The 26,695-nt window shown below is 33.5% G+C and overlaps 4 protein-coding genes across 4 annotated transcripts; 2 read left to right on the forward strand and 2 right to left on the reverse strand.

Moving 5' to 3' along the window:
- The first annotated feature begins 3,170 nt into the window (after positions 1-3,170).
- Positions 3,171-3,855, forward strand: LOC123891918. Its single transcript, XM_045941785.1, has 2 exons — positions 3,171-3,505; positions 3,594-3,855. Exons 1-2 carry the CDS (start codon positions 3,171-3,173, stop codon positions 3,853-3,855), a joined length of 597 nt encoding a protein of 198 aa, XP_045797741.1.
- Positions 3,856-4,723: 868 nt separating this feature from the next.
- Positions 4,724-7,195, reverse strand: LOC123893102 (subtilisin-like protease SBT1.1). Its single transcript, XM_045943023.1, is given in 2 exon segments — positions 4,724-7,173; positions 7,175-7,195. Coding segments are annotated over 2 exon segments (2,340 nt in total). The 3' UTR covers positions 4,724-4,854.
- Positions 7,196-12,321: 5,126 nt separating this feature from the next.
- LOC123893000 (subtilisin-like protease SBT4.14) lies at positions 12,322-18,312 on the reverse strand. Its single transcript, XM_045942913.1, has 11 exons — positions 18,054-18,312; positions 17,856-17,947; positions 17,115-17,212; positions 16,880-17,023; positions 16,685-16,790; positions 15,700-16,213; positions 14,956-15,053; positions 14,645-14,866; positions 14,162-14,270; positions 13,767-13,980; positions 12,322-13,005 (listed from the first exon to the last, which is right to left on the reverse strand). Exons 1-11 carry the CDS (start codon positions 18,168-18,170, stop codon positions 12,473-12,475), a joined length of 2,247 nt encoding a protein of 748 aa, XP_045798869.1. The 5' UTR covers positions 18,171-18,312; the 3' UTR covers positions 12,322-12,472.
- A 1,168-nt stretch (positions 18,313-19,480) lies between these two features.
- On the forward strand, positions 19,481-24,047 carry LOC123892737 (CRS2-associated factor 1, mitochondrial-like). The gene is made up of 5 exons (XM_045942594.1): positions 19,481-20,203; positions 21,147-21,274; positions 21,477-21,702; positions 21,782-21,909; positions 23,412-24,047. The coding sequence occupies exons 1-5, from the start codon at positions 19,654-19,656 to the stop codon at positions 23,592-23,594; spliced, it is 1,215 nt and encodes a 404-aa protein (XP_045798550.1). The 5' UTR covers positions 19,481-19,653; the 3' UTR covers positions 23,595-24,047.
- Positions 24,048-26,695: the final 2,648 nt, after the last annotated feature.

Genomic DNA, 26,695 nt, shown 5'->3' on the forward strand with positions numbered 1-26,695 from the left:
ATTATTATTTTTTTTTGAAGGACTGCCATTATTATTATAGTGCTATGAAACACAAACATTCATCAAATTATGTGTGTTTTATGTCCGTCATCGACACATTTAATCATATTGAATTATTTTATTTTCTCAAATTATTATCGGTGTCAATGTGTCTGTGAGACTACATATGTGTATGTCTATGGTTCGTGTCAGTCTTTTGTGCTTCATAGTTATATTGAACATTCCGTGTCTAGTCTCTGTTATACATAAGTTTTAATTCAATTTGTCTGCGGATCATTATCAACTTCTTATCTTTAGAAAAGTAACAAAATTGATTAAAATGATTAAACCAGTACTAAAAAAATAGGAAAAAAATGGAATTTTTTTTTTACAAAAGGAAAAATAATGAATTTTGATCTTCACTTATGGCATATCATTAATATGAAATAGTCAATTTTTATATCTATGCCTTGTTCTTTCTTAGTTTTTCCTTTTGTGTTGAGAAAAAACAAGAAGACTTGTTTAATTTTTAGGAAATTTAGAAGTCTCTTGACGTTCGAATTAGTGTAAAGACGTTTTAGTCACTGCTAAAACTATTATGACTGACATTTGAGATTTCTGTAGGGAATTGCGAAGAGGCTTGTGACTACTGCTCTAGTGGAAGCTGCTAGAAGAAGGGGTATTACCTATAGGCTCATGATAGTTGCGACTCCACGAAAGGAACCTAATGTTGGCAGGAGGACTTTTCATGACGATATAAGTGTGATCGTCGTGTTCTTGGACAACAAGACGCCACTTATCAAGAAGCACTTACTTGATCTTTCCTACAGAGGCTCAACTGACGGGAGTCAACCATCGGGCTTTGCACTGTCTGCATTAACTGTTGCGGAATCGCACTCATTCACAGGGGATCTTAAGAAAAGTTTCAAAAAACGGTTTAAGGGATCAACCTCAAAAGGTCGGAGCTCTAGGGCTCCTGAGGGTCTGCACCTTCTTGATATGGAAGGGACCTCTGGGGATCAGACTGAGAGCTCTAAGGGAAAAAGCCGTTGGGACACTCTGAGTAAGCGGATTCTACCGAAGAAGCGTTAAAACTGAAATTGAGAATGTGAAAACTGTTTTTACTTCCTTCAACAGTAGAGATCTGTTAACTCTACTGGTTGAGTATTTTTTTCCTTTTACTGCATCAAATTGGATTCTACTTAGTATTAGTCTTAATTAATAAGGATTATTCTTAAGTAGCTAGATACTATTACATAACCATTTTTATATGATAGTAAGGAGTAACTTTCAGTCCAACGACACGTTTTATAGTAGATGACGATGTATTTCAGTATAAGGGGGTTAGTCTCCAACAATGTGACGAATCAAAGTTTGATATATCCTGTTAAGTTGTGAGGACTGCATTCGAAGAACACGGTGGATTCCTTGCACTTTATGATAAGATTAATACAAAGCTATATGACAGTGTCTTCTCTGCCATCAAACAACTCTTTGATCTTTTTCCATTAGAAACCAAGAAACTGCCATTGATAAACCTATCTATAGTAATGCTAGTCAACGCCTTCCTATGAAGCACAGACACTCTTCATATTAGTCGTGTCTCGGTGTCAGACACGCGTCGGTGTCGGACACCAACACTTATGATTACACTAAATTATGTCATTTTCTCAAATTATTGTCCGTGTCGACGTGTCAGTGTCTATGCTTCATAGACAATCCAATTAGTTCTAAAGATATTTACCGTTCTATTCTATCATCTCCTAAATTTGATAAGCACTATTTAATTTATTCAATTTTTTATCTGTAGACGAAGTGGGAATCACTACCTAGATTTGATAAGACACAATTTAATTCAAACTAAATTTTGTGGAGACTTGATTTTGTAACAATAGTTAAAGGTGAAAGCAATAGCATATGATTGATTGATACATATATCATATATGTTTCAATGGTAGGACTAATTGCTAGGAGTTCCAAATAAGCATTTCATCACAGTGATCACCTAATTCCGTTTACATAGTAGGAATAAGAAGTAGCTGTATTCCCCTTCATAACTAAAGAACCATGCATTTGTTCTGTGCATAGTCACACGGTTTGCAATTCATTTTGGTACGGGTTCGGGTACGTGGTTCGCAGCTCTCAAAGAATTTGGTACGTTGGGGGTATACAGAGTCGGTACGCTATTTGGGTTCTTAGTACGTTCAAATATAATAATCGGTACGTGATAAATAAAAAAATTATATTTAACTTAATAAATCACATCTCAACCTCAATATACCGGTGATGGTTGTTAGGAATTTATATACTGTGCATGGTTCTCTTGTTTACAACAAGGTTCAAAACTTTTTCTGTCTAAAAGAAAATAAGGTTCAAAGCCTACATAGTCATATTTAGTCCCACATTGGGAGTTTTCAAAACATTGAGAGGTGAAGTAGGATATAAATATAGGGCTTTGTCTAACATGCATTGCATAAGTGGAGAAAATCCTCCACGATGCACAAGTTGGCAATTATACTATAATAATGAATACGAATTTTATAAAATTCACTGTTGGATTGAAAGTTCATATCTTATAGATTATCCATAAAAAATTTGAAAAAAATTGAAAATAACTTGATATCTTATTGAGACCTATTAAGATTAACTGTCTATGGGTCTATATATACGATATAAACTTTCAATCCAACGGTGATTTTGTAAAATTCTTATTCGTTATAGTATAATTGCTAACTTGTACACCATGGAGGACTTTCTCCACGCTAGACTTGCCCTAAATATAGAGCCTACCACAAGTATCAAACTTACAACCAAACATAGTGCTTGGTGGGGCCTGTGATTTACTTTTCTAAAAGTATTAATTACGCCACTTTCCAAAGCCAGTGTATAAATTTTTAAAATTAGTTTAAATATTTGTTTCATTTTTTCAGTATTTGGCATGGTTCGCCTGGTTCTTGGTTTTTAGAGAATTTCAGAGAGAATTAGCACGAACCAATTCGTAAAAGAACCACGAATCAGTTCGTGCAAACCAATTCGCGGTTCACCAGGGAATCAAAGAATTATGTGACTATGGTTCTGTGGGACATTTATAGGCATTGAGTTAATGAAGATAGTTACTTATAAGGCCCTGATCCTTCAATACCTACCAAAATGCACGAAGAGTAATTGATGGTAGATGGCAGTGGAATTTGATGTGGCAAAGGGAACGATTCCAGTGGGAGGAGGATCAATACCGTGAGTTTGCTGAGATTATCGCCCCGTTTTTTCCCTTGGATAATCATGATAAGTGGTTGTGGCTTGGAGATGGAATGCAGGGATTTACTGTTAAATCAGCATATCTACAATTGGAAAATATGGCGAATAATCCGAGGATTCTAGAACCTGTGGACTTTGTGTTTAAAAGGCTCTGGAAGTGTGCACCACCTTCTAAGGTGGCCTGCTTTTGTGTGGCGATTGTTACTAAACCGTGTGCAGACCAAGGAGAATTTATTCAAACGCAAGATGCTGCGTGTAGATCAACAAACGTGTGTGTTGTGTGAACGAAAGATTGAAACAGCGGTTCATCTCTTTCTTCATTGTGATTGTGTGTCGAAGGTTTGGTATGACATTACTAGGTGGTGGTTGGGTGTTACTCTAATTATTCCCCCAAATCTCACCACCTCCTTTGCTATGTGGGCTACTTGTGTCACAAACAAGAAGGAAAAGGCAGGGATGTGTTTGATTTGGAATGCTTTTGTGTGGGTGGTGTGGAAGAGACGATACGATTCCGTGTTTAACAATGCTACAGTCACGGTAGATGAGATTGTGGAGCAAATAAAGGTTGTGTTGTGGCAATGGTTTATTGGAAGGATGGCGCCGTGTTTTCTATACGAATGAAAGTGGAGTCCGATCGAGTGTATGCGCAGGGTTGTTTGTTTTCTGGTGCTGATGCTTCACGTTTTTATGTTGTTGCTGATATGTGTGTTTAGCTTAGTTTTAGCTTTTGCTCTTACCCCTTGTATTTATCTCTTGTACTTTGTTTGTAATTTGTTTGGCTCTCATAACTGATGAGTGTTTGTTAATAAAATTTTGCTGCTCAACAACAAAAAATCAAACTGGTGTCAATTATGTCATTATTTCAACCATGAAAATGAAAATAACCATTAAATAATACTTTCAAACATCAATGTATATTATCGATAATATTTTGAATATTTTTTAAATACCGGTCCACAATGGACCACTTGAAGAAATGATCCATATAAAATTTTTCATTTTTAATATATTATATGCTATATTTTACTTCAAATATATTATTTATTTCGTTAAAAAAGTCAAACTATTATTTTATAGTATTTTTATAATATTAATATTTAATAAAAATATTTACTAATTTGGATATCCAAAAATCGATTCAAATTAAACCGCATAAAATTGAATCGGATCAGATCAGATTTTTTAAATTTATCTTCCAAAATTGAACTGAACCACGAATAAATTTAATTTTGGATCGGACGAATTTTTGCTTCAAAACCGATCCAAACCTAACTGCGAACACCCGTAACTATATGTTTGCGTAAGTTTTTCATTGGTTTTAAAAAATTTGGAATTGTTTTTTTCGTATTAAAATTTTGGAATATTAAATATACAAAAGGTTAATAGATGATAACAAAATTTATATGTTATAGTCTGAATAAAAATAAAATTTATAAAATGATAAATATAGGGTGTACAAATGAATCATTCCAAACAACAATGAAAACAATTAGAAAGAAGAAATTATAAATTAACCTTATGATACTACTGACTTGAAGTTTTTGCACATAAATTTCAACAATAATGTAAGATCAAATAAATAAAGTTATTTCCTTCTTCTCTGAATAGGAAGATTTTTCACTATTGCCATGTCACTGCAATAGGACTTCTAACCTTATATTTTCCAGATACCCAAATGAGTGATCCAAATGATGAAGTACCAATAACTCTTGTTTTTCCAACTGCTAAAAATGTAACTTTATAGCTTAATTTCTGACCCAATTTTTCAAACTTCAATTTCCTTGGTTCAACACTAACAATAACTCCATTAGGTTGTTCAACTTTAACATCATAATAAGCACTTTTTGATTTCCCAACATTTGTAACAACTCTTTTGTATGTCACATTATGTACTGTTCTACTAAACAAAACAGCAAATGAAGGATAATTCAAGTCACCAACTTGAAAAAGTGGTTTCTTTGAACATTTGAAGTTGGTTTTTGTCAATATAGTAATCTCTGATGAAGTAAAGTTAAGGCTGCAAAAGTAATTCAAATAGTCATTAGTGTTAATATCATAGACTAATCCAGGATCAGAAGCACTTTCTGGATTAACATGTCCTGAACCAAATGCAAAAGGGTTAGCTGAAGCCGAGTTATTCGAAGCAAGATCTGAAATCGGAAGGTTTTTATTGTTCAATGTGTAAGCTGTTGTCATAAGAGATGATTTGATCATTGCAGGTGACCAATCTTTATGAACAGATTTAATCAACGCGGCTATGCCGCTAACATGAGGACAAGACATTGATGTACCTGAAACAATGTTAAAGAGGACTCTTCTTTTGTCACTTTTGATCATAGTTGGACTAGTGTTTGATGGCCATGCAGCTAAGATGTTAACACCAGGTGCTGTTATATCTGGTTTGATAACATCTTGTCCTATTATATTTGGTCCTCTAGATGAAAATGCTGCCATAATTGGCGCAACATTACCGTATCTTGTTCCTAGAAATGAAATTGAAGCTGTTGGTTTTTTAACAGTGTTAATGTAGCTTCTGATGATTTTACCTGCTGAAGCACCTAATGAAGTAGCTGGTAAAACATGAGCATCAGAAAGAAGCTCTTCACCTTGATTTTCCGAGTTAAGTAGTATCATTCCATATCCACCTGATTTTTTAACTTCTTCTCCTTTTTCTGTTCTGCTGTTGATTCCTCTTTCACAAACAACTATTTTTCGGAAAACAAGTTTTTTATCAAGTGAGTTTTTTGTGCAAAACACTGCTTCTCGCTTTTTACCTGCTGTTTTTCCATACACAAGTTGAAATTGTTGGTTTGTTTGATTTTTTCCTTGGTACAAAGATGTGCCTTCAAAAGTTTTTGAGTTTCCGAGTTTGACTTTTGTTGGAAAAGTTCTGTCAATGTAGCTAGCAGCAACTGTCATGATCCATGGCGAGCCGTTTCCAACTGTTGATGCAAAAGGGCCAGAGTTGCCTGCGGAGCAAGAAACAAAAACGCCGTTTTTTGTTGCTCCAAATGAAGCTATAGCAATACTATCATTATAAAATGGTTTTGGAATACTTCCTAAAGAGAGTGAAAGTACATCAACACCATCAGAAACTGCTTGGTCCATTGCTGCTAATACGTCCGAATTTGCACAGCCAGAAAGCCAACACACTTTATACGCCGCAATTCTTGAAGTATACCTCATTCCACTTGCTGAACCTTTAGCAAGTCCAAAAATGCTTGCTTTTTGAACCACATTACCGGCTGCAGTCGAGGCAGTGTGTGTTCCATGACCTTGAGAGTCTCTAGCGGAACGATAATCAGTTGTTTCGTTGATTTTTCCGATGAATTTTTCGTACCCTCTGAAATAGTATCTTGCACCGATGAGTTTCTTGTTACAGTTCGAGGATGAGAATTTGGTGCCATTTTCACAAATACCTTTCCATTTAGGAGGTATTGGAGAAAAGCTAGAGTCTTTGAAACTGATGTGTTCCGGCCATATTCCGGAATCAAGGACACCAATGATAACATCAGAGGCCAAATTTGGAGCACTCAAGAGTCCTTTTCCATTTGTTAGGCCAAGAAAATGTGGTGTGTATGTTGTGTGGAGGGTTAAAAGTTCATCAGGTATGGCTGAAAGGAAACCATCAACTTGGCTTAAGTGTTTAAGTTGTTTCTCAGAAAGTGTGGCTGCAAAACCAAACATGTTTGTTTCATAGGCATATAAAAGCTGAGGTGATAAAATCTCTTCTTCTTGTTCTTCTTCCATTGAAGCTTGAGAAATGAAATCAATGATTGATTCAGACCATGGTTTTGTGCTGTCTTGAGAATGAACTGAGGCTTCAATTTTGGTTTTATCCATGTGTACTATATATGTTTGCTGCACCGTGATAGCCATTGAATTTGTCGCCAAAAGAGCTAGAAATAGAAAACTAAACATCATGATGCCTGCAAAAAAAATGAAGAGAAGAACAATTCATGACATGTATTAGGATCTAAATATATGCTCAAGGATTAATCTTCTAATGCAACAAAATAAAATAGGAAAAAAATACTAATATATTAGATATCAAAAAACTTCTACAAACTACTTTTCTTTTAACATTTTTTGCTTATACTTTGTAGAAACAACTCTCACTACAAAAAATTTGTGATATAGTGATCGATTTAGAGACCAAAAATTAATGTCACATCAATCGCTAGCACTAGTACATAGTGCTTTAACTACATTTTTCAAATCAGTCGTAAACTCATTTAATTAGAAGTAAATTTATAGACCGATTTAGCGACTGGTTTGGAAAATAAGTCGCTAAACCGGTCGCTAAATAGTGAACTTTTAGCTGATATGAGTCAATAGGTAATCTTAGAATATTATGTACTCTAGGAATACAAATATTTAAGAAGTTAATTTTTCTTCTTACATATATAACTATGCATATTAAACAAACTATGCAAGGCAAAGAGATATACTATAGAAAGATTGAAGTAGTAGTTAGTACCTATGCTGGACTTAGCACAAGACAAGGAAAAAATGATTTGAGGATAAGAAATAATGAAAATAAACACATAACATCAAATCTTAAATAAGCACAAAAAGTGAAGGTTTAAACTTTTTATAAATGCTTCAAAAAAAAAAACTTTTTATAAATGCTCATTATTAAAAAAAAAAAAAAACAGTTGTTAGTTACCTTCTCTTTACTTTTCTTCTACTTCAAGACTGCATTTCTCAGAAACTCAAAGATCTTTAAATGTATATAAATAGAAAGTCTAACTATGTGGCATAATGGCATTGGCTATCATCAAATATATAGAAACATTGCAATACCCTTTTCTCCAGTCTGTACTCAATAATTATAGTAATCACTTGTTTCAAGTTTTACTTTTATAGCACGCTTCCTTCTTGAGAACACTTTTTAAGTTATATTCATGACATTGTTGTAATTATAAGATTGTTTTGATTTTTCTTTTTGACTTTCATCACCAGTTTGGTTCGCGGGTCAGTTCTGGCATCAAGTGGTTTCAGTCTCCTCCGACCGCAATTGCGATGGATCGAACTGTGGTCCTGAACCTCATATTGTTTTGATTTTGACTAGAGTACACACCTAAAAGATTAATTATAAGAATGTTTGCTATTTAGTGTTTAATTAATCATCTTGACAACTAGATGTTGTTCCATCCTACTTGTAAGATTTAATTTATGTGGTCAGCATTTTTTGTTTTGGATTAATTGGTTGGGTCCCTTAATGCTCCATGAGGTTATGGCTAGTAAAGTGGCATTTTTGTCATTAATGACTATATCTTTGACTTAGTCTAAGCATTTGATCATATACTAATTACACCATCAACGGTGGTTGAGTCTAGCCGAAGGAGCAAGTTTATAGCAAACGATTTTTTAAAATCATTCTACAGAGCTTATTAAAATAAGTTGAAAACTAACTTATGAACATGTTGCAAACTATTTTTGTACAAATACCATAAGATAATTGTTAATAGATTATTCGAATCCAAACACACCCTAATATGTCATAGACTAATGTATATAAACAGGAATATTTCTATGGACATTCATTGTAACAGTATGGGATGGTAACGGATCAATTAAGTTTCATATGACAAGCTTTGCCAATTTATTCAAAGTTAGTTGAATCACGTGGGAGTTTGGTCCAAACTAAGGGATGTAGGGCCAAAGAGCTTATAGGACTTGGGATATGGATCGGGAGCGGTCAATGACTGTGACTGCATGCAGTCAGTAGATCACAGCCGTCTGATTTGTAATCGGACGGTTCAGAGTTAAAGTTAAAATATTTATATTTTATAAAATTAAAACCGCACTAAGATCTGAGCCGTTCGATTTTCATCAATCGATTCAGAGGAGCTGACTGCAGCCTGACTGCACCATGGCTGACTGCTCTGAATCCATTTCCATAGGACTTGTGTTGTGGATTGGAAAATACAGAATTGAAATTTTTGATTTTTTTCTCATTAAAATGTTCACATTTCTGTCACACCTAGATACTACTAGTAGTGTTTATTAATATTGTTGCCAATGTCATTGCTAATTTGCTAGTGTTCACATTATAATACTACCTCTGGTCATTTAATAAGAAATAATTCACTTTAGATTATATAATACTATCTCTAATCTTTTTATAAGAAATAATTCATTTTTTAGATGAATTAAATAATTGTTGCATCTGATACGTCGGTTATTCAATGGAACCTAAAAACTGAATTATTTCTTATAAAAAGAACCAAAGAAATAGAGTAAACTAAGATATTGAGCTCAAGTGTTTAATGAACATTTCTTAAGACGAATTACTTGGAAGAATCCAAGTTTAATTTTTAATAAAAATAATTTTTTTATCAGACTTTACTTGCCTCGTGGCCGAACTCTAGATTTGGAGTTCTTAGTGTTCACTTTTTTTAAAGAAGACTAATGTTTTAGGAGTTTCTTTTGAAAGAAGCGTTGTTGTTAAGGAACCACCGAATTGAGACATTGAATGATTCAAGTGGTTGATAAGGTATGGATATGCCAACAATTTTCTACACTCATTGAGAATTTGAGACCACATTTGTGCACATACTATGATCATTACAGTGTGACTTGTGAGATCTCAAACTTTGGTACTTTGAGTCAAATTTAAGGCACTCCTTATTGTAATTGCCTAGATCGGTAAATAATTATTTTAAATCTCCAAATATGTGAAAGATTATCACTATCAGTCTATCACCATATAGTTCTGAATGTGTTACAAAAATTACACCAAAACACCCACACCGACCAAAAGTGATTATAACACTTATTTTAGGACTGCGTACCTGTCTATAACACTTATTCGAAGATATCATTAAGGATTGCGTACGTGTCTATAACACTTATTTTAGAAACTCTCGTATCGAGTTTATTAGGAGACAAACAAATAAGGTTGCTCATGTTTTAGCAAGGGTGACCGCATCTCTAGCTAGTCTCCACCTCTTTATTGATGTACCCATATGTATTGGTAACATTGTTAATAATGAAATGCTACAAGTCTTTTTCTTAAAGAAAAAAAAAAAAAACAGGGGCATCTCGTATCATTTACTTTTATTAACAAACATGGGATACGAGAAAATTTAAATATAATCAAACTTATCATGTGAAGGGTTGGAACAAGATATTTTCACCAGTAAGATCCGTGAACATCAATGTATCATCACACTCCAACTAGGTCACATATGATTTCTTGGTTTCGGTCTGCACCTTTTCATCAAATCTAAATCTTTCCATGTATGATTCATGGAGCAAAGAACCAACATGAGAATATCTTTTCATGTGTAATTATTTTATATATATCAAGTTATATAAAAATTATTGATGTTAAAAGTTGGTGGTGCATTTGTGATTTGTCTTAAACAAAGGTGTGTAAGCAATTGAATATTTGCTTTCTTTGTAAATTTCAGCATAGTACGTAATATAGTAATAATACAAACAAAAATTTATGTTCCTGTAATTAATATTAATCTACTCTTTTATTCTTTGATGTAATTTTTCCATCAATTTTTTATGATGCGACAAACAAAAATTTATGTAGCACACTAACATTGTAAATTTCTAGGGTGCATTTCTTAGTTGGTCCGTTTTGGTACATTCCTAATTTGGCCAATGAGAATGCATTGTTGACTAACTTTGAATTATATAGTACAAACAACATATATGGTAGCATGTATCTTTACATCTATTAATATTTCAACTAAGTCCCAAACATATTAAAAGTTACAAAATTACCCCAATATTTAAATTGTTTTTTTTTTAAGTAGCCTAGTGGCTAGACTCTCACACATTTAAATGTGCAGAAATGTGGAATCCGGGGTTCGAACCCCGACCACTCCAATAACATCCCTGGTAGCTACCATTTGAGCTACATATTTAAATTATTTTTAATTGTGATTGTAAATCAATTAAAACAAAATTACAACTAAAATTAAATCAACAAACAACGTCAAAATCATCGTTTTTTTAAGACTAAATTATGCATAGAAATTCATTTGGTTCACAACTAGTGTTGTTTGGCAGGTTCCATCACTTATTTTGTTGGTCATATTTTGACGAGAGTGAACCATCATAAGAAACAGTTTCATTGACACAGTTTGTGAAGCATGCTGTAGAAGAGATCTCATTACAATAAACAAAATTTGGAATGAGGGAGATACAAGGATAACATAGATGTTGCAAACCAGGTAATTCGAGCTTCTCAACATTTGTTTCTGAGAGAGGGCAGAATAAGACGATGGATGACGAAGATTAAGAAGAAGAAGAATAAGAACATAGAGGACGAAGAACATGGAGGACGAAGAACACGACAAAGAACAAGTGGGGATTTGGGGTCTTCAATTTCATTTTTATTTTTAATTTGTTCAAATAGGATTTGTATCTTTTATGTTTGTAAATGATTTTAAATTCAAATAAAAATTGTTTTTGGTTTGTATTTTTCACTTGATGGAGGATTCATATGTAATAAACAAAAGTTTATTAAAAAAAGACTCACCATGGACTTGCGCCGATGTGGGAATTAAATTGAATTCTATTGGTCAAAAAAATGGACTGCACCAAAACAGTCCAAATAGGGACTGTCCAAATAGGGACTGCACCATAAAAGCTCCCAAATTTGAACTAAGAAAGAGAAAATGTGTCATATTTAGCATCTGATGGATGGTTGTCACGTGGTAGGAACAAAAAACAAAAATAAACACATTTATAGATATCAAAAATGAAAAGAAAAAATCATGCTCTTCATTTCATAAAAATTGTGAAAGCTGAAGATAAGAAATGAGCTATTACTTGCTTCACAAGTCACTCAACTACCATAACCGTTCTCTAAGTTTGTTAGGATTTGTTTCATTTTGTAACTATCTCTCAGTTAGTTGATATTGATCCTCAGTCTGTATATATATATATGAGATCAATCAAGTGTAAGAACCAGTTTTGCGAGTAATGAAATTTTTCCCTTTCTGCGCCTAAGTTCTGTGCCTCATTCCTAAGTTCTGCACCTATCATTGTCTTCTCTGCACCTATGCTCGAGCACAACGGTGTTTGATCTTTAGTTTTCACAAAAAAATTACCAAGTTGTAACCTCAGTAAAATTGTAACAACATTTTTATTTGATAATTGCATTAGATACAGCCATCTCATTGATCATGAGATGAGATATCCCTAATCATTCTATAAACAAAACGTTAACATTTTGCAAAACAAGGTTATACTACAAATTTATGCAACTTTATGGCTTGTAAATAACTATAGGACTCCTAACAATGTAACGTGGACTTCTCCATATAAGTGAACCTGATAGAATCTCCATACTAGCAATAGATTTAACTTTCACAACTACTTCAAAGCTTCTCTTCTGCATTTTTCTATCAAAACAAAGTAAACTTGGCTTCACTATAATTTCAACTCCTTTTGGTGATCTAATAGTAGCATTATAGATAACTGGAACAGGACCTACATTGGTGACTGTTCTTCTAAAAACTCCAATTTTTATGTCTTTCTTGCTTTCCAAGCTAAGTTGTATGGTTGGATAGTTTATAGCATCATGGCCAAATCCAGGAAGTAATGAGGAGCAATTTATAGGTGAACCAACTAGTGCTGATAAACTTGAACCTTTGTAACCTTCATGGCATAGGAATTGGATATAACCAAATTCATCCATGTCATAGACTAAACCAGGATTTAGAGCTTTTGTTGGGTTTAGTTGACCAGAACCATAGGCAAATTCTGCTTCATTGTTAATTCTTCTGCTCATTGGTTTGGCTTCACAAAAATTGTAAACTAGTTAGTCATTTATGAGAATTTTATGCGAACAATTCAACTAACAGATCCAATTTTTTATTCCGTGTCAAATTAGCCATTCTATCTTTAAAAATGATTATACCATCGCGCCAACTTTCAATCTTAGTCCAGTTATGTTACAAACTTGCGTACATAATCATCTTTGAATGATATAAATCATATAATATAAAGAATGTTTCATCACGTAGCACCGTGACCTCATTGACAATAACGAGGTCACAATCTAATATTAAAACTAAAAAATATCTGGTTAATATTATTGTTAATTTTGATGGATTGGATATTGTAATAGTCATGACGATTTAATTTAGACGTTATGTTGATGAATTGAAGATATCTTTTTCCTTTTTGAATGGTGAAATATAGCATGTTTGGTTCTGTGTTTCCTACTACAAACTCGCGTCCAACTGGCCTTTTCACTGTGAATTTTTGAAGCAACAAAAGCAAGCTTCTGCTTCAACTTGAAAAACCACCGTGCTTTTGAGAAACGTAATACCAATACCAAACAGATGCTAAGACTTTTGGTAACATACATAAATGAAATTTACAGTTTGGATTGGACCAGCATTGTTGATTTCTTAAACATAAAAAACTAACTTGACATGGAAAAATGACTTAACTTGACAGAAAAAATTAAGGACTTGTTCGAAAATTTTTTTCCCTATATTCTATAAGTTACTCCAAAAGAGCAAATAATTATGAAACAAACATTTTAATCTCACCAGTGGTGATAATTGCAGATCTGATTGCAGCAGGAGTCCAATTGGGATGGAATGATTTAACATACGCTGCTACGCCAGCAACATGAGGACATGCCATGGAAGTTCCAGATATTAGAGAAAATTCTGAAAATTGCGTATCTCCATCCAAACCGGTGAGTGATTTCCTAAGAGTATAAGATGCCAAGATATCAATGCCAGGAGCTGCAATGTCAGGCTGCATCATACAGATTATAAAAAACCTTCAGTCCAATAAATAACATCAATTATAAATCTTAGTATAAGGATATTTTTGGAATAATATCATTAAATATGGATAGATTAGTTGACATTTGCTTATATCCGAAATTAATAAATTTAGGCAATTTTTTGCTTATAATTTAGTCCGAAGTACTAACCTTGAGGACATTTTTGGATCCTGGATTTGGTCCTCTAGATGAGAATGTAGCAGCGAATGGAGCTGGAACTTTTTCCTCATGGCTCTTGTATATCACTGCTGATGGTGATCTTAGTTGAACAACAAATTCATGTAAAAACAAATTATGGTATGAGATTATCACGTCAAAAGATTTATTTTGCAACAAATATTAGTGAGACACTGTTTGGATAAACAGTTTAAATAAGCGCTTATAGCATAAGTGTTTGTCATATCATTGCTTACATATAAGCTACAAGTTGTTTTCATAAGCTATTATGAGTATTTCTTGAAATAAGCTAAAACCAGCTTATGGACATTTTATATGTTGTTTCCATAAGCTCTCTCAAATAGTCTCGCATGTACTTATGTCAGTAGATAAACTCAAATTAATCAATCGAAAAGTCCTTAACTATTATTAATCTCAGTAGTCATTAAAAGAACAATCAAAAGCTTGTTTATATACCTTGTAGATTTGATATAGTTTGTAACAGTTTCACCTATGCTATGATTGACAACAGTAGCAGGAGCAATGAAAATTTGAGCAACATCAGGATAATTGTCATATTCTATTACAGTACCAATGCCTCCAATTTCTTTAACAGTAGCTTCAGTGCCCCATGATCCTAAGCAGTAAACAACCTTTCCCTTCACTTTATTTGCCTGTAAAGACCCTGAGTTGCAGAATCTGTCAATGCATTAAATTGTTTTTGTTATTTTTTAACAACAATTATGCTATCAACACACTCTTTTATTGGAAAACAAAAGGAAAATTACTTAGCATCTTCCTTGCTTTTCGAGTCTTTTGCGGCATCAATCGCATTAATAATAGGGTACTGTTTCTGTTTTGGATTGAAACAGCTAATTCCTATACCCTGCATACCAACATAGTTCATTGTACAAATATGTTAAATTCATCATGGAAAAATCTTAACAATCTAATAACCATATGACTAATTATCTCTGTTAAGAGTCCTATTGGTGGCGATTTGGCCTGATTATATGTTGATAAGTGAGGGCAATCCTCGCCTTAAAAACCTGTTGTGTATGGTTGAGTTAGGCCCAACTCTCAATTATAAGATGGTATCAGAGCCTCCTCCATGAACCACTGAGCCGCCTGCTATCAGGTTTCTGATCGGGCCACCCACCATTTATATCCGTGCACCAAACCCAATAATGTTGGACGCGAGGGGGTGTGTTAAGACTCCCATACCAGTTACAAGATGGCTTGAGTATATGTTTATAATTGAGGCCAATCATCACCTTACAAGTCAGTTTTGTAGGGTTGAGTTAAGCCCGACTCTCAATTCTATGAATCTCAAATTTTGTTTTTAGACCATATACTTAATTTTTATTCAGTTTCTACAAATTAAAAACTGACATGTTTTTAGACCCTACATAAATACTAAAAGCATGCAATTTTTTAATTTGTAGGACTCAAATGTGTGCACGGAGACTAAAATGAAAAAATATATAAATTTCACAGAAACTAAACATATTTAATCCAAGAACTTAACTTACAGAAACATTTTTTCCACTTCCTAATTGTACAGTGCTCTTGAAAGCTCTGTCAATGCCACTAGCAGCTACTGTCACAATCCATGGTGCAGTATTTGAAACACTTCCCATACTTGGACCATCATTTCCAGCTGATGCAACAGTGATTATACCTTTCCTCATAGCATGAAATGCACCAATTGATATAGAGTCATGAGCATAATCAGGATTTCCTCCACCTATGGAAATTGATATGACATCCACACCATCATGTATAGCAGCTTCAAATGCAGCAAGTATGTCCATGTCTGCACATCCAGTTGATGACCAGCAGACTTTGTAAATTGCCAACCTAGCCGATGGCACGGCCCCACGTGAAGTTCCGTTGGCCAATCCAAATAGACTTGCATTTGGAACTAAATCTCCTGCAGCTGTTGATGCTGTATGAGTTCCATGACCGTCAACGTCTATCGGCGATAATATGTCGGATGGATCAGGGTTTCCATCAGCCTTGAAATATTTGGCTCCTATGATCTTGCTTCAAGTTTTCCATTAAGAGTTTTCATACAGAAGGAATACATAAGTTAGAGATTAATCCATACATTAGGAATTCTATAGTTTATGTTAAAATAAATGCTATCTATCAATCAATATTAATCAATACATTTGAGTTCAAAATCACCCTTTAATCAATACATTTGATCAATCAATGTGAACACTCTGGTACACATCTTATTTGGATATGTACCGATACACCGATGAGTTAGATAATTTTGATAGTTCTAAAAATTAATAAACACTATTTGTGAACCTATCAGAATTTTCCACCTCAGCGGCGTACATTTACATATCTAAATAAGATGTGTACTAAAGAATTCACCTTATATTTGAGTTCAAAATAAATATCAATCAATATTTAATCCTTTTGTAAACATGTTAACATTCTTTATGTGGTTTCTAATCAATTCACCAAGAATGTAGTGACAAAATGTAAACAAAGATAGTTTACTTGTTGCAGCCTGAGAAATTAGCATAGTGACCACAAGTTCCTTTCCATCTTGCTGGTGGAGGACCTAGCCCATCATCCTTGAAGCTTTTCGACTCCGGCGTGATCCCTACATACAATTTGTGAAATTACATTATCACATTATTATCATACTTGAGTACTAGAATATACAAAGAAGGAAATGAATCTAAGATAAACCTGTGTCCAAAAGACCAACAACTATGTCACGTTCTAATTTCAATCTTCTCTTAGCAGTTAGAGGTAAACCAATGAAGTTCCATGATCTTGTTGTGTGTAACTTACGATACCGATTTTTAAACACCAAAAGCACTTCATCCATGGCTACACACACAAAAAATAATTTGAAAAAACAATATATATTGCTTAAACATATATATATGCATATATGATGCTTGAGAAAAATGATTCACACCAGATAACTTATTGGCTTCATCTTCTGACAGTTTTGCAGCAAATGCATTGAAGCTCTTGGTGTAGCTATATACAATGGACTCTTTGGCTTCATCATAGCTAAGTAAAAACACAAGCATAAATACAAATGGCTTGAATAAGAAATAAACTTGGTTTGATAGGACTATTTTCATTTATAAGCAAAGGAGAATTTCATTGAGTGAGAGCTGTATCATTATTAATGTTTAAGAAACCAGACCAAAGATCGAATCGGTGAGACTTCCAGGTCATGGTTTAATTGGTTCAACTATGGTTGAACCCGATAATAAATAAATAAAAAATATTAAAATTTAATTAAAAATAAATAAAAATTGTAAGATGTAAAAAATGAGAACCGAGTTGAACCAACGCAATGTAACTGCAATTCAACCGGTTCAATCCAGATCAACTAGACTGCAATGTAACTAGAATCAAACCAACCAACATGTTGATTCGTGGTTCAACCGGCCGGTTTGGTATGATTTTTCAAAACATTGAGCTATATACATAGTTCAAATTTATTTTTATTTTTTAAGGTAAGGTCAACATATTTATTAATATATATAGATAATTACATATGAATAAAAGACAAACAGACAACAAGCTGCGCCGCTAACGCTTTATGAATAGCAAATTTAGTTCAAATTTATTCTTATTTTATGCTTTCTTTGCTCAAAGAAGAAAAATAATCAAGAAATGTTTGAGTGAGGGTTAATCATGTTACCTCCCCTTCACAGAAGATAGAACATTTAAATGAGTCTCAAGTGTAATATCTTTGCTTACAGAATGATCTCCCAAGAAAACAATGTAAAAATTCTGTAGACAAGTCAAATGATATGGTGAAGTTCATATGAAAATTTAAATAAAAAAAAATGTATATCTTAGGTAATGAAGAATGAAAAGGGAAGAAAAAAATCAATGCCTTTTGCTCAACTCCATTAACTGAAGAAGCAATGTTTATCAAGATGAGAAGTAATTGAAGCCAAAGAAAAGGAAAGGATTTGGTGAGTTTTTGTAAAACCATTTTTAGTAGTGACATTAATTCTTGGATTTTAACATGCCAAAAAAAGACACTAAGAACAAGTTTATATACATTTAAAAGTTAGTATATGAAAGGCTACTACTAGCAACTTGTTCTTTGCTTCTAACATACAAATAAATAATTAAAGCTTTGGTAGAGGAAAGCTTGTAAGAAAGATTAAGAATTTCTGAGTCTATCTATATATAGCATAAGTCAATGTCACATAGAGCCTAGGATTGCTTCTTCAAGTGAAACTTACATTAACATTAACATTTTCATTTTTCTTTGTGTTTGTGTTTGTGTTTGTTGTTATCCTCTTATATACATTAAGATTTGCTTCACTAGGTAGTTGTTTTTTGTAACACAATTTCAATGGCAAGAAATGTTGATAATAGTAGTAGAATTAATTATAGAAGTTTCATTGTTACAATTTCTAATACACACATCATTTTCAAGTATAGTAGAGATATTGCTTTAAAACAAAGAGGTCTTGGAATTATGAATACCCTATTCCTTGAATTCCAATGCAAGCGTTTTAGCCGTACAATATACTGATTACTTAGGCTTAATCATGGGTTTAGCTTCAAGTATAACCCAAATGAAACACTCATTAAGGGATTGAAATTGTGATATTTTACTTGAAATAGAATGCAATCTTCTAATTAGTAATATGAGGGAATAATTAAAGATAATACATAAAGTGGGATTTATACATGGGTACAATGTTAGTTACTCCTATACCAAACTACAACATACTATTTTCTTACTCAATCATCATCATGCTTGTTTGGCTATATATAGTATATAGTATAATTCATAGTTGAGGGCATTTTTCATTAGAATTACAATGACTCAATCATTAATAAAAATAATCAAAAGTTAATATTTTAAATTATAGTACATGATTTGTCATAATACATACATTTATATGTGATATTAATCATTAATTTATTTATCAATGTTAAGGAATACTATGGTGTTTATAAAATCAAGTGCTATTTATTATTTTCAAAAAAAAAGAAAAAAGAAAAAAAAAAAAATATCAAGTGCTATTTGTTTTAATTATAAGATGAAAAAAAAAACTAACGTTTTGCATATTTTGTTTAATTTTTAATTTAAAGATCAAGTGTACTATGTAATGTATACATTCAAATTTTCTAATGTACCGTAAAAACTCCATTTTAACTCAGTCTTTGGCCCAACCAGACCCATCAGATCAATCAAACGTTTTAGATCATGCCACGTGTCCCTTATTTTTAATTCTTTAAAAAAATCATAAAAACAATCAGAATAGTTCAAAAGCCCTTTTCTCGACCCATTCTCGTCCTTCTCTAACTCTCCGCCGGCCGCCGTTGTCCCTCTCATCGCCGGTATCTGGTGCAGCACCGATATTGTCTCTTTTGCCGCCATATTTTCAGGGTAAAAAGAGCTGTTGATTTGCATCCTTTTGAGTTATCCGTTTCATTTTTAATTGATGATTGAGTTACCCCCTTAAACCCTAATGTCCGTCTTCAAACAAATCACCCGCCAAAATTCACCCACCGTACTCTTCCTCACGCGCCACCTCTCCTCCGCCACTGCCGCATCCAAACTCCACAGTCGTTACACTTTCGTACCACCACCTTCTCTCTCCCCCTCTCCTCAAAACCCCAACGAACCACCAACTAAACCCTCCAGAAAAAAACCCAAACCCATTTACCAACCCCCGTCATCCCTCGACCGAACCGGAAAAAAACCGATTCGTTCCAGTTTACCCTTCGATTTCCGGTTCAGCTACACGGAGAGCAGCCAAACGGTGCGACCAATCGGACTTAGAGAGCCTAAATACTCTCCATTTGGACCGGACCGGATTGATCGGAAATGGACTGGGGTTTGTGCGCCGGCGGTGGACCCAAATGTGAAGTCTTTGGATGGAGATGAAGACCCGAAGTTGGAAGAGGAGAGGAAGAAGAAGAGAGAGTATGTTCAAGGGGATCCCCTTACCAATGCTGAAAGGAAAGCCATTGTTTTGCAATGTGAAAGAGGCAAAACTAAGCGCCAAGTTAATATGGGTATCAAAATTTAACAACTTTGTTACTTTTCTTAAATTTTACCTAAACAACTTAGTTAAGCACTTGTGATATAATTGCTTATTTATATGTTAAGATAAAATAAATTTGATATGTTTTCGTATTTACAAGTTGATTTCCTAAACTATGCTGGATTGTTTATGGAAATAAGTTCAAAAGAGCTTATAGACATGTCATAAGTTGATTTCATTAGTTCTGGCTTGTTCCGTTTGATAACTATTTGCTGTCCTATAAGTGTAGCTCAGTTGCTAGCCACACCGGATATTATTGGAGGGCTGGAGTTTGAACCCTGGATTCCCTACTTCTCCACACTTAAACGTGTGAGTCTAGCCACTAGGCTACTTGACCAAAAAAGCAAAACTATATTTGTAATCAATGTTTCAAATTGTTGCTGCATTGTGATTCTTGATACTGGAGAGAAACGTGGTTAAATTGTAGCTGATGTGGTCTCAATTGTGATCGTGGAGATATAAAAAACATGGATGTTGTGACCAAGATCGTGGTTGTGGACCTTTATGTTAAAGTGTTGATTGTAATCAGTTAATTTGATCATTTCAACTGTTAAATTATAAATTGTTGTTGTGTAGATAACTCTGCTAATTGATTAAAAAAATATAACTCTGCTAATTTTTTAAGAAGTTTTTAAAATTATTTGATGCTTTATAAATATGACAACTTCAATTTTTAACTTTTAATGGCCTTTTTAAACAGAAATAGAAATGTCCAATTTATTTGAATTCGGTGTTCACGATCATTGTGATGATATCGTATTATCGTGTAAGTCAACTTGTTGATTGATGAAATATAATGTACTTCTAAAGTACGTGGGGATCCCTAATGCATATTTATGTGTGTCTATGTGTTAAGTACATGTGAGATTAGTGACTCTGTGTTCATGATTGACTTTGATTTGGTACGGTTGCAGGGAGGGATGGTTTAACTCACAACATGTTGATTGAAATTCATAACCATTGGAAGTATACTGAAGCTGTTAGAATCAAATGCATGGGTGTTCCAACTGTTGATATGAAAAATGTTTGCACTCAGCTTGAGGTTCATACATACCAACTATTTATACTCTTTCGATTCTCTTGCATCGAACTACCGACTGCCTCACATTCTAATGTGAATGTTTAGATTATGATCAGTTGAAAGATATGCTTTGTTGGTTGAACCCCTTTTTCAATTGCGTCATTCTTTTGTCTAAACTTATCCAATAACACTAGCATAAGTAATTTTCGTGTTCTTGTTGCAGGACAAAACATTTGGAAAGATCATTTTCAGACATGGGGGTACACTTATATTATACAGAGGTAGGAATTATAATCCAAGAAAGAGGCCTGTAATTCCTATCATGTTGTGGAAACCTCATGAACCTGTATATCCGAGACTGATCAAAACAACAATCGATGGCTTAAGTATTGAGGAAACGAAAGCAATGAGGAAGAGAGGATTGGCTGTTCCTGTTTTAACAAAACTTGGTATGCTGTTATTATACTCCCTAATTTCAGTTGCCGGTTTACATTTCTTAAATGTTATTGACTAATAATTGAATTGCAGCAAAAAATGGATATTATGCTCATTTGGTAACCATGGTCAGAGATGCTTTCCTGTTTTGTGAACTTGTTCGGATAGACTGCCAGGGTCTCGAAAGGAGTGATTACAAGAAAATTGGCTGCAAACTCAGGGTAAACACTAAAGACAAATCTATTTTGCTTTTTGAATCAAGCTATTATAATAACTAGCTTTGCAACATATAAACTTTTTAGAATTTATTTTAAAAAACTACCTAAACTAGCTGGGTTATTGTAAGACCGAATTATTGAGGACGAAATGTGATTACAGACCCTACACAATATAATAGACTAAATACCAGAAAGAAAAAAAGAAAAAAAAAAATAAAAAGAAACTGCCTTAGAACTTTATTTGTGATATGAGTGATATATCTTCAGTTGACGAGAATATTTCTTTTGTCTGGAATTGTGTGCAACGTGAATGTGATGCTTCGTTTGGTTGATAATTGATGTAACTTGTTTTTCTTTTTCTGTCCTTGACATTTATCAATGTACTATATATTCTATTTCTGCAAAATATGGTTATCATCTTTATGTTGATGTTGATAGCCAGACCACCATCAGCACCCTGCAGCATTGTTACTCTTTCCTTCTAATTTTTGAGAGCTGAATGGAAAGTCTTCACACCACTATCTCATCTGGTTATCATAATAAGGGCAATTTACAACTTACTATTCTTGGTTGACTCAACAATAACAGTCTTTATGGCTTGTAAAATTTGACACATACCCTCCTGATGTTTGCTTGTTTATATATAGCCAACTTGTGATATTTTGATTATTTTCATCCATCTTTTTTAACAGAATATACACATTAAAATTGCCAAATATTTAAAAAAGTAACACTCAATTCACTTTCTGTTTCTTCTTTGAACAAAACAACAGTCACTATATAAAATAAGTTAGCATGGTCCACCAGTTCTTTTTAGTTACTTGTGTGAACAATTGTCATTGTAGTTTATTGAGAAAAACTTCTGCCATGTAACAAAGGATCATTGTTAGTCATTTTGCTCCCATTTCTACTAGTGACCACTAACTGATGTTGTCAACTACAATGTGATTAAAATGAAGCTTGGCCTTGGTGTAACCTTTTCCCCCTATGGTGGCTGCTTCCTAATTTATTCTTATGGTTATTTGTTGAATTATAAAAATAGCAGAAGTGAAACTTATATGTTTCACTTTTTATTTGAAATTCATATCTTAAAATCTTCTCTGGAGTAACTATATTTATTGTTTATTACACAAGCAATTAAAAAGAAGTTATTGAATGTCAGATTTTTATAAAATATTTTAGCTGTTTTTACATATATATTCCATTGAAAAATTGGTCAAAAATAGCACATGCTGGCTATGGAATAACAAAACAAGCCACGTGAAGATAATGTGTCAGGTTTTATGACACATGATGAGTGAGTCAAACCAAGGGAGTAAAGTTTGATTTACCCTTTTAATAATGGGAAGTAAATAAATGATAATAGTGGTTATGGCAATACAAGAACAGTGACATTCTGTTCTACCTTTCAAACTTTTTGGACAGATTGCATGATTTCTGGTTTTCATTAGGCTTGGCACGTTAATTATAAGTTGCTGCCTTTTAACTCTCATATGTTGATGCAGGATCTAGTTCCTTGTATCCTGGTGACTTTTGATAAAGAACAAATTGTAGTTTGGAGAGGGAAGGATTATAAGCACTTGAAGGATGGATACTTTCTTAAAGATCAAGAATCATTTGATGATGATGATGATGGCGGTGACTTGCTTATGGACGAGGATGAAGAGCTTAATAATACCAGCTTATGAGACGAACACTGCAATCAACTGTGATGATCCAATCAACTATGATGATCTAGTAAAATCTTTCTTTGCTCAAATTTCAGCCTTAAAATTTAAATCAGAAGTTGCTTGAAGATTTGATTGTTGTGTTCTGTGTAGGGGGATATCAGCTTCCCCGGCCCTCAAAATGTCCTCCGTCCCCATCCCTGGTTTCCATTCTCCACCATAGGAGAGATTCTCCCATGTCCTCATCGCCACGGGGTGGACTCATAAATATTAAGAATTGTGAATTATATATTATTTTTATTAAGAATTGTAAATTATATATTATTTTTAAAATGGTCTTCAATCTACTTGATATTTTTTTATTGTCTTAAATTATTCTGTATTTAAAAATGATGTTAAAAGGATGACAAGAGATCTTATTTGTAACACATTTGTATATTTATAAAAGGATGATGATCTCTGTCCCCATCTCCACTGAATTTTTTTTCCTTCTGTTCCCACGGTTATCTCCACTCACGGTGGCAAATTGACATCGCTAAATTGTTTGTATTTTGATGATAGGATATCCCCAAACTATTCTTTTCCCAGGATTCATTTTGGTCTTAAAAATGTTAAGCCATCCCTATGTATATATCTAGTGGTAATTTATAGTGAAGTGCAGATAATTTAGCTTGGAAGTCTTCACAGTTTCCTTGATCTGCAAATATTTGCACTTGCACAGCTTTTATAGTTGGAATCAGATTGAAACTGTTTATCATGACTTGAATCCATTGTCTTATCACATTCACAAAATCCAATTTGGAATCACTTAATGTTTCACTGACACAACTGTGCTTGGGAGTGTGAAAGCTAGAAAAGAGAAGCCATGAAAATAGGATCACAATAGGCGCGGACAGAAAATGGGCGCAGAATAGGCGCATGCAAGCTCAAATTTATTATACAGAACATGATTATAGGAAATGTACATCACTATAGATCAACTAACATATCCTAACTAATTCCCAAACTTGGTCACTACTAGAAAGTTAGTTATGAACTAATCACTAACTAACTTGCTTTGCAAGTAATCTCATTATCTTCACCTTATCTAGGGGTGGGCAAAAAATCCCAAAAATCAAACCGAACTGCCAAACTAAACCGAACCAAAAAAAAAAAACTGAACCATAACTAACGGTTTTAAAACTGAACTGAAACAGTTCGGTTCGGTTCATGGTTATCAGATTGGTTCGGTTTAATGGTTCAGTTATTTTTAGTGAAAAATTAGTTATAGTTTGGTTTAAAACCATAAAACCGAACCACTTTAACAGTTCGGTTCATTTCAGTTCAAAAGACAAACAGTTTGGTTCGGCTTGGTTACTATGAATTTTGAAAACTGTTTGGTTCGGTTCGGTTTTCTTCCAAAACCGAACCATGCCCACCCCTAACCTTATCCACTATTATCAGGAAGTGATGTCAGTTTTGATAGTGCTAATGAAAAGTTAGCTTGCCATTTATTGTTTGTTCATGCCATGAATAGAAATGAGTGTTCTGTAGATGAGAGGCCGGTTACAACTTCTGAGGGAACAATTAAAAGACTTATGGGGGTAAACTATTAAAAGTCCAGCACCATGTTTATCATGTGACAGTATATTCACGGGGCTTCGTCTAACATGCAGCACTTGATTAAGTGGTGCATGGTGCACAAATTGCCAATTATGCTATAACGAATACAAATTTTATAAAATCGATCGTTTGATTGAAATTTTATATCATATAGATTATTCATGAAAATTTTGAAAAAATTTGAAAATCATTTAATGTGTTATTTAGATTCGTCAAGATTAACGGTATTCATTAAAAACTCATAAACCGTTAAACTTGATGAATCTCAATAACATATCAAATGCTTTTTAATTTTTTTCAAATTTTTTATATATGATCTATATAATATAAAGTTTTAATATAACGGTGGATTTTATAAAAATCATATTCGTTATAGTATTATTGAAAACTTGTGTACCGTGCACCACTTGATTGTGCACCATAGACACCGCCTATTCACATAATCTTAGGGTACATTCGTTGGAAGTGGTATTTTGTAGTCTTTCTTAGAGTGGTAACTTAACCATTTGAAGTCGGTGCTAGATTTTCTAGGACAAATTAAATTTTGAATGATGTACAAAGTTTTATTATCTTTATTGTGTATATAATGGATTTTTTTTTGGGTTCCGTAGCCGGGAATATAATGGATTCTTGAATTAGCATAGTTTTTTGGGATAAAATTCAAAAGGTTCCTTCATATAATTTTGCTGATTTTTTTTTGACAACAAATTTTTTGATTATTTATAACACAATAAGATGATACAAACACTAATACTCAAGATAATAAATCCTGGTTTTCTTCTCCATTAGTTAAGATGTATTTTAGGAGTCTGAGCTAAGGAGGGTGAAATGAGTAAATGTCCGGGGTTCAAATTCTGGTAAGGTGACAAAATTAACACTAACAATTAATTACTAATTACTAATTTTAGCTATTTAAAAAAAATTAGATGCATTTTTCCTTTTTTTTAAAGCATATGATTTTTTTTATTTTTTTACAATGTTGGCAATGAGGATCGAATCTAAAACCTCATGCATACTACTCAAATCTCTCACCATTAGATCAAACCTAGTGACTTAAGGTATATGCATTATTGTTTGATGTTCTTCACTTAAAATAATCATATCTATATAATTTCTTCAAATGTATATATTTTTCTAAACCACAAAATGTGTATTTTAAGTGAAGAGTATATTTTTCATCACAAGAATCATGTATAGTTTTTTTTCAATGTGTGGTTTTTAAGAAACGTAAGTGGTGGGTATAATACGCCATCCACCCCACCCCCACCCCCACCCCACCCATTATAATAGTTTGGGCTTTGAGGGAGTTGAAGGAGTTTTTTCTCTTTTGCGCCCCCCATATCACTTTGAGGCCCTATGCTCAGTTTCGGAACATAGATTTCGTAGTTGTCTGGTTTTTTTTCTCAATTTTTTTATTGCCTTTTCCAAATTTTGCTCTTCCCCCACCCACCCCCCCACCACCACCACCCACACACACTACTCCGAGGCCTCTGTATTAGCCAAATTATCCTTAAGGATGT

The sequence above is a fragment of the Trifolium pratense genome, linkage group LG6 (genome assembly GCF_020283565.1).
Source record: "Trifolium pratense cultivar HEN17-A07 linkage group LG6, ARS_RC_1.1, whole genome shotgun sequence".
Taxonomy (NCBI): Eukaryota; Viridiplantae; Streptophyta; class Magnoliopsida; order Fabales; family Fabaceae; genus Trifolium; species Trifolium pratense.

Bases quoted from the DNA above. Each gene is read 5' to 3' on its own strand.
- LOC123891918 (XM_045941785.1), top strand. From the start codon at position 3,171: ATGTGGCAAAGGGAACGATTCCAGTGGGAGGAGGATCAATACCGTGAG. The intron at 3,506-3,593 runs GTGTGTTGTGTG...TGACATTACTAG, and splicing joins GCGTGTAGATCAACAAACGT to GTGGTGGTTGGGTGTTACTC.
- LOC123893000 (XM_045942913.1), bottom strand. From the start codon at position 18,170: ATGTCACTACTAAAAATGGTTTTACAAAAACTCACCAAATCCTTTCCT. The intron at 17,948-18,053 runs GCATTGATTTTT...ACTTGTCTACAG, and splicing joins TTAATGGAGTTGAGCAAAAG to AATTTTTACATTGTTTTCTT. The intron at 14,867-14,955 runs GTAATTTTCCTT...ATGCATTGACAG, and splicing joins AAAAGCAAGGAAGATGCTAA to ATTCTGCAACTCAGGGTCTT.
- LOC123892737 (XM_045942594.1), top strand. From the start codon at position 19,654: ATGTCCGTCTTCAAACAAATCACCCGCCAAAATTCACCCACCGTACTC. The intron at 21,703-21,781 runs GTATGCTGTTAT...ATTGAATTGCAG, and splicing joins TCCTGTTTTAACAAAACTTG to CAAAAAATGGATATTATGCT. The intron at 21,910-23,411 runs GTAAACACTAAA...ATGTTGATGCAG, and splicing joins AAATTGGCTGCAAACTCAGG to GATCTAGTTCCTTGTATCCT.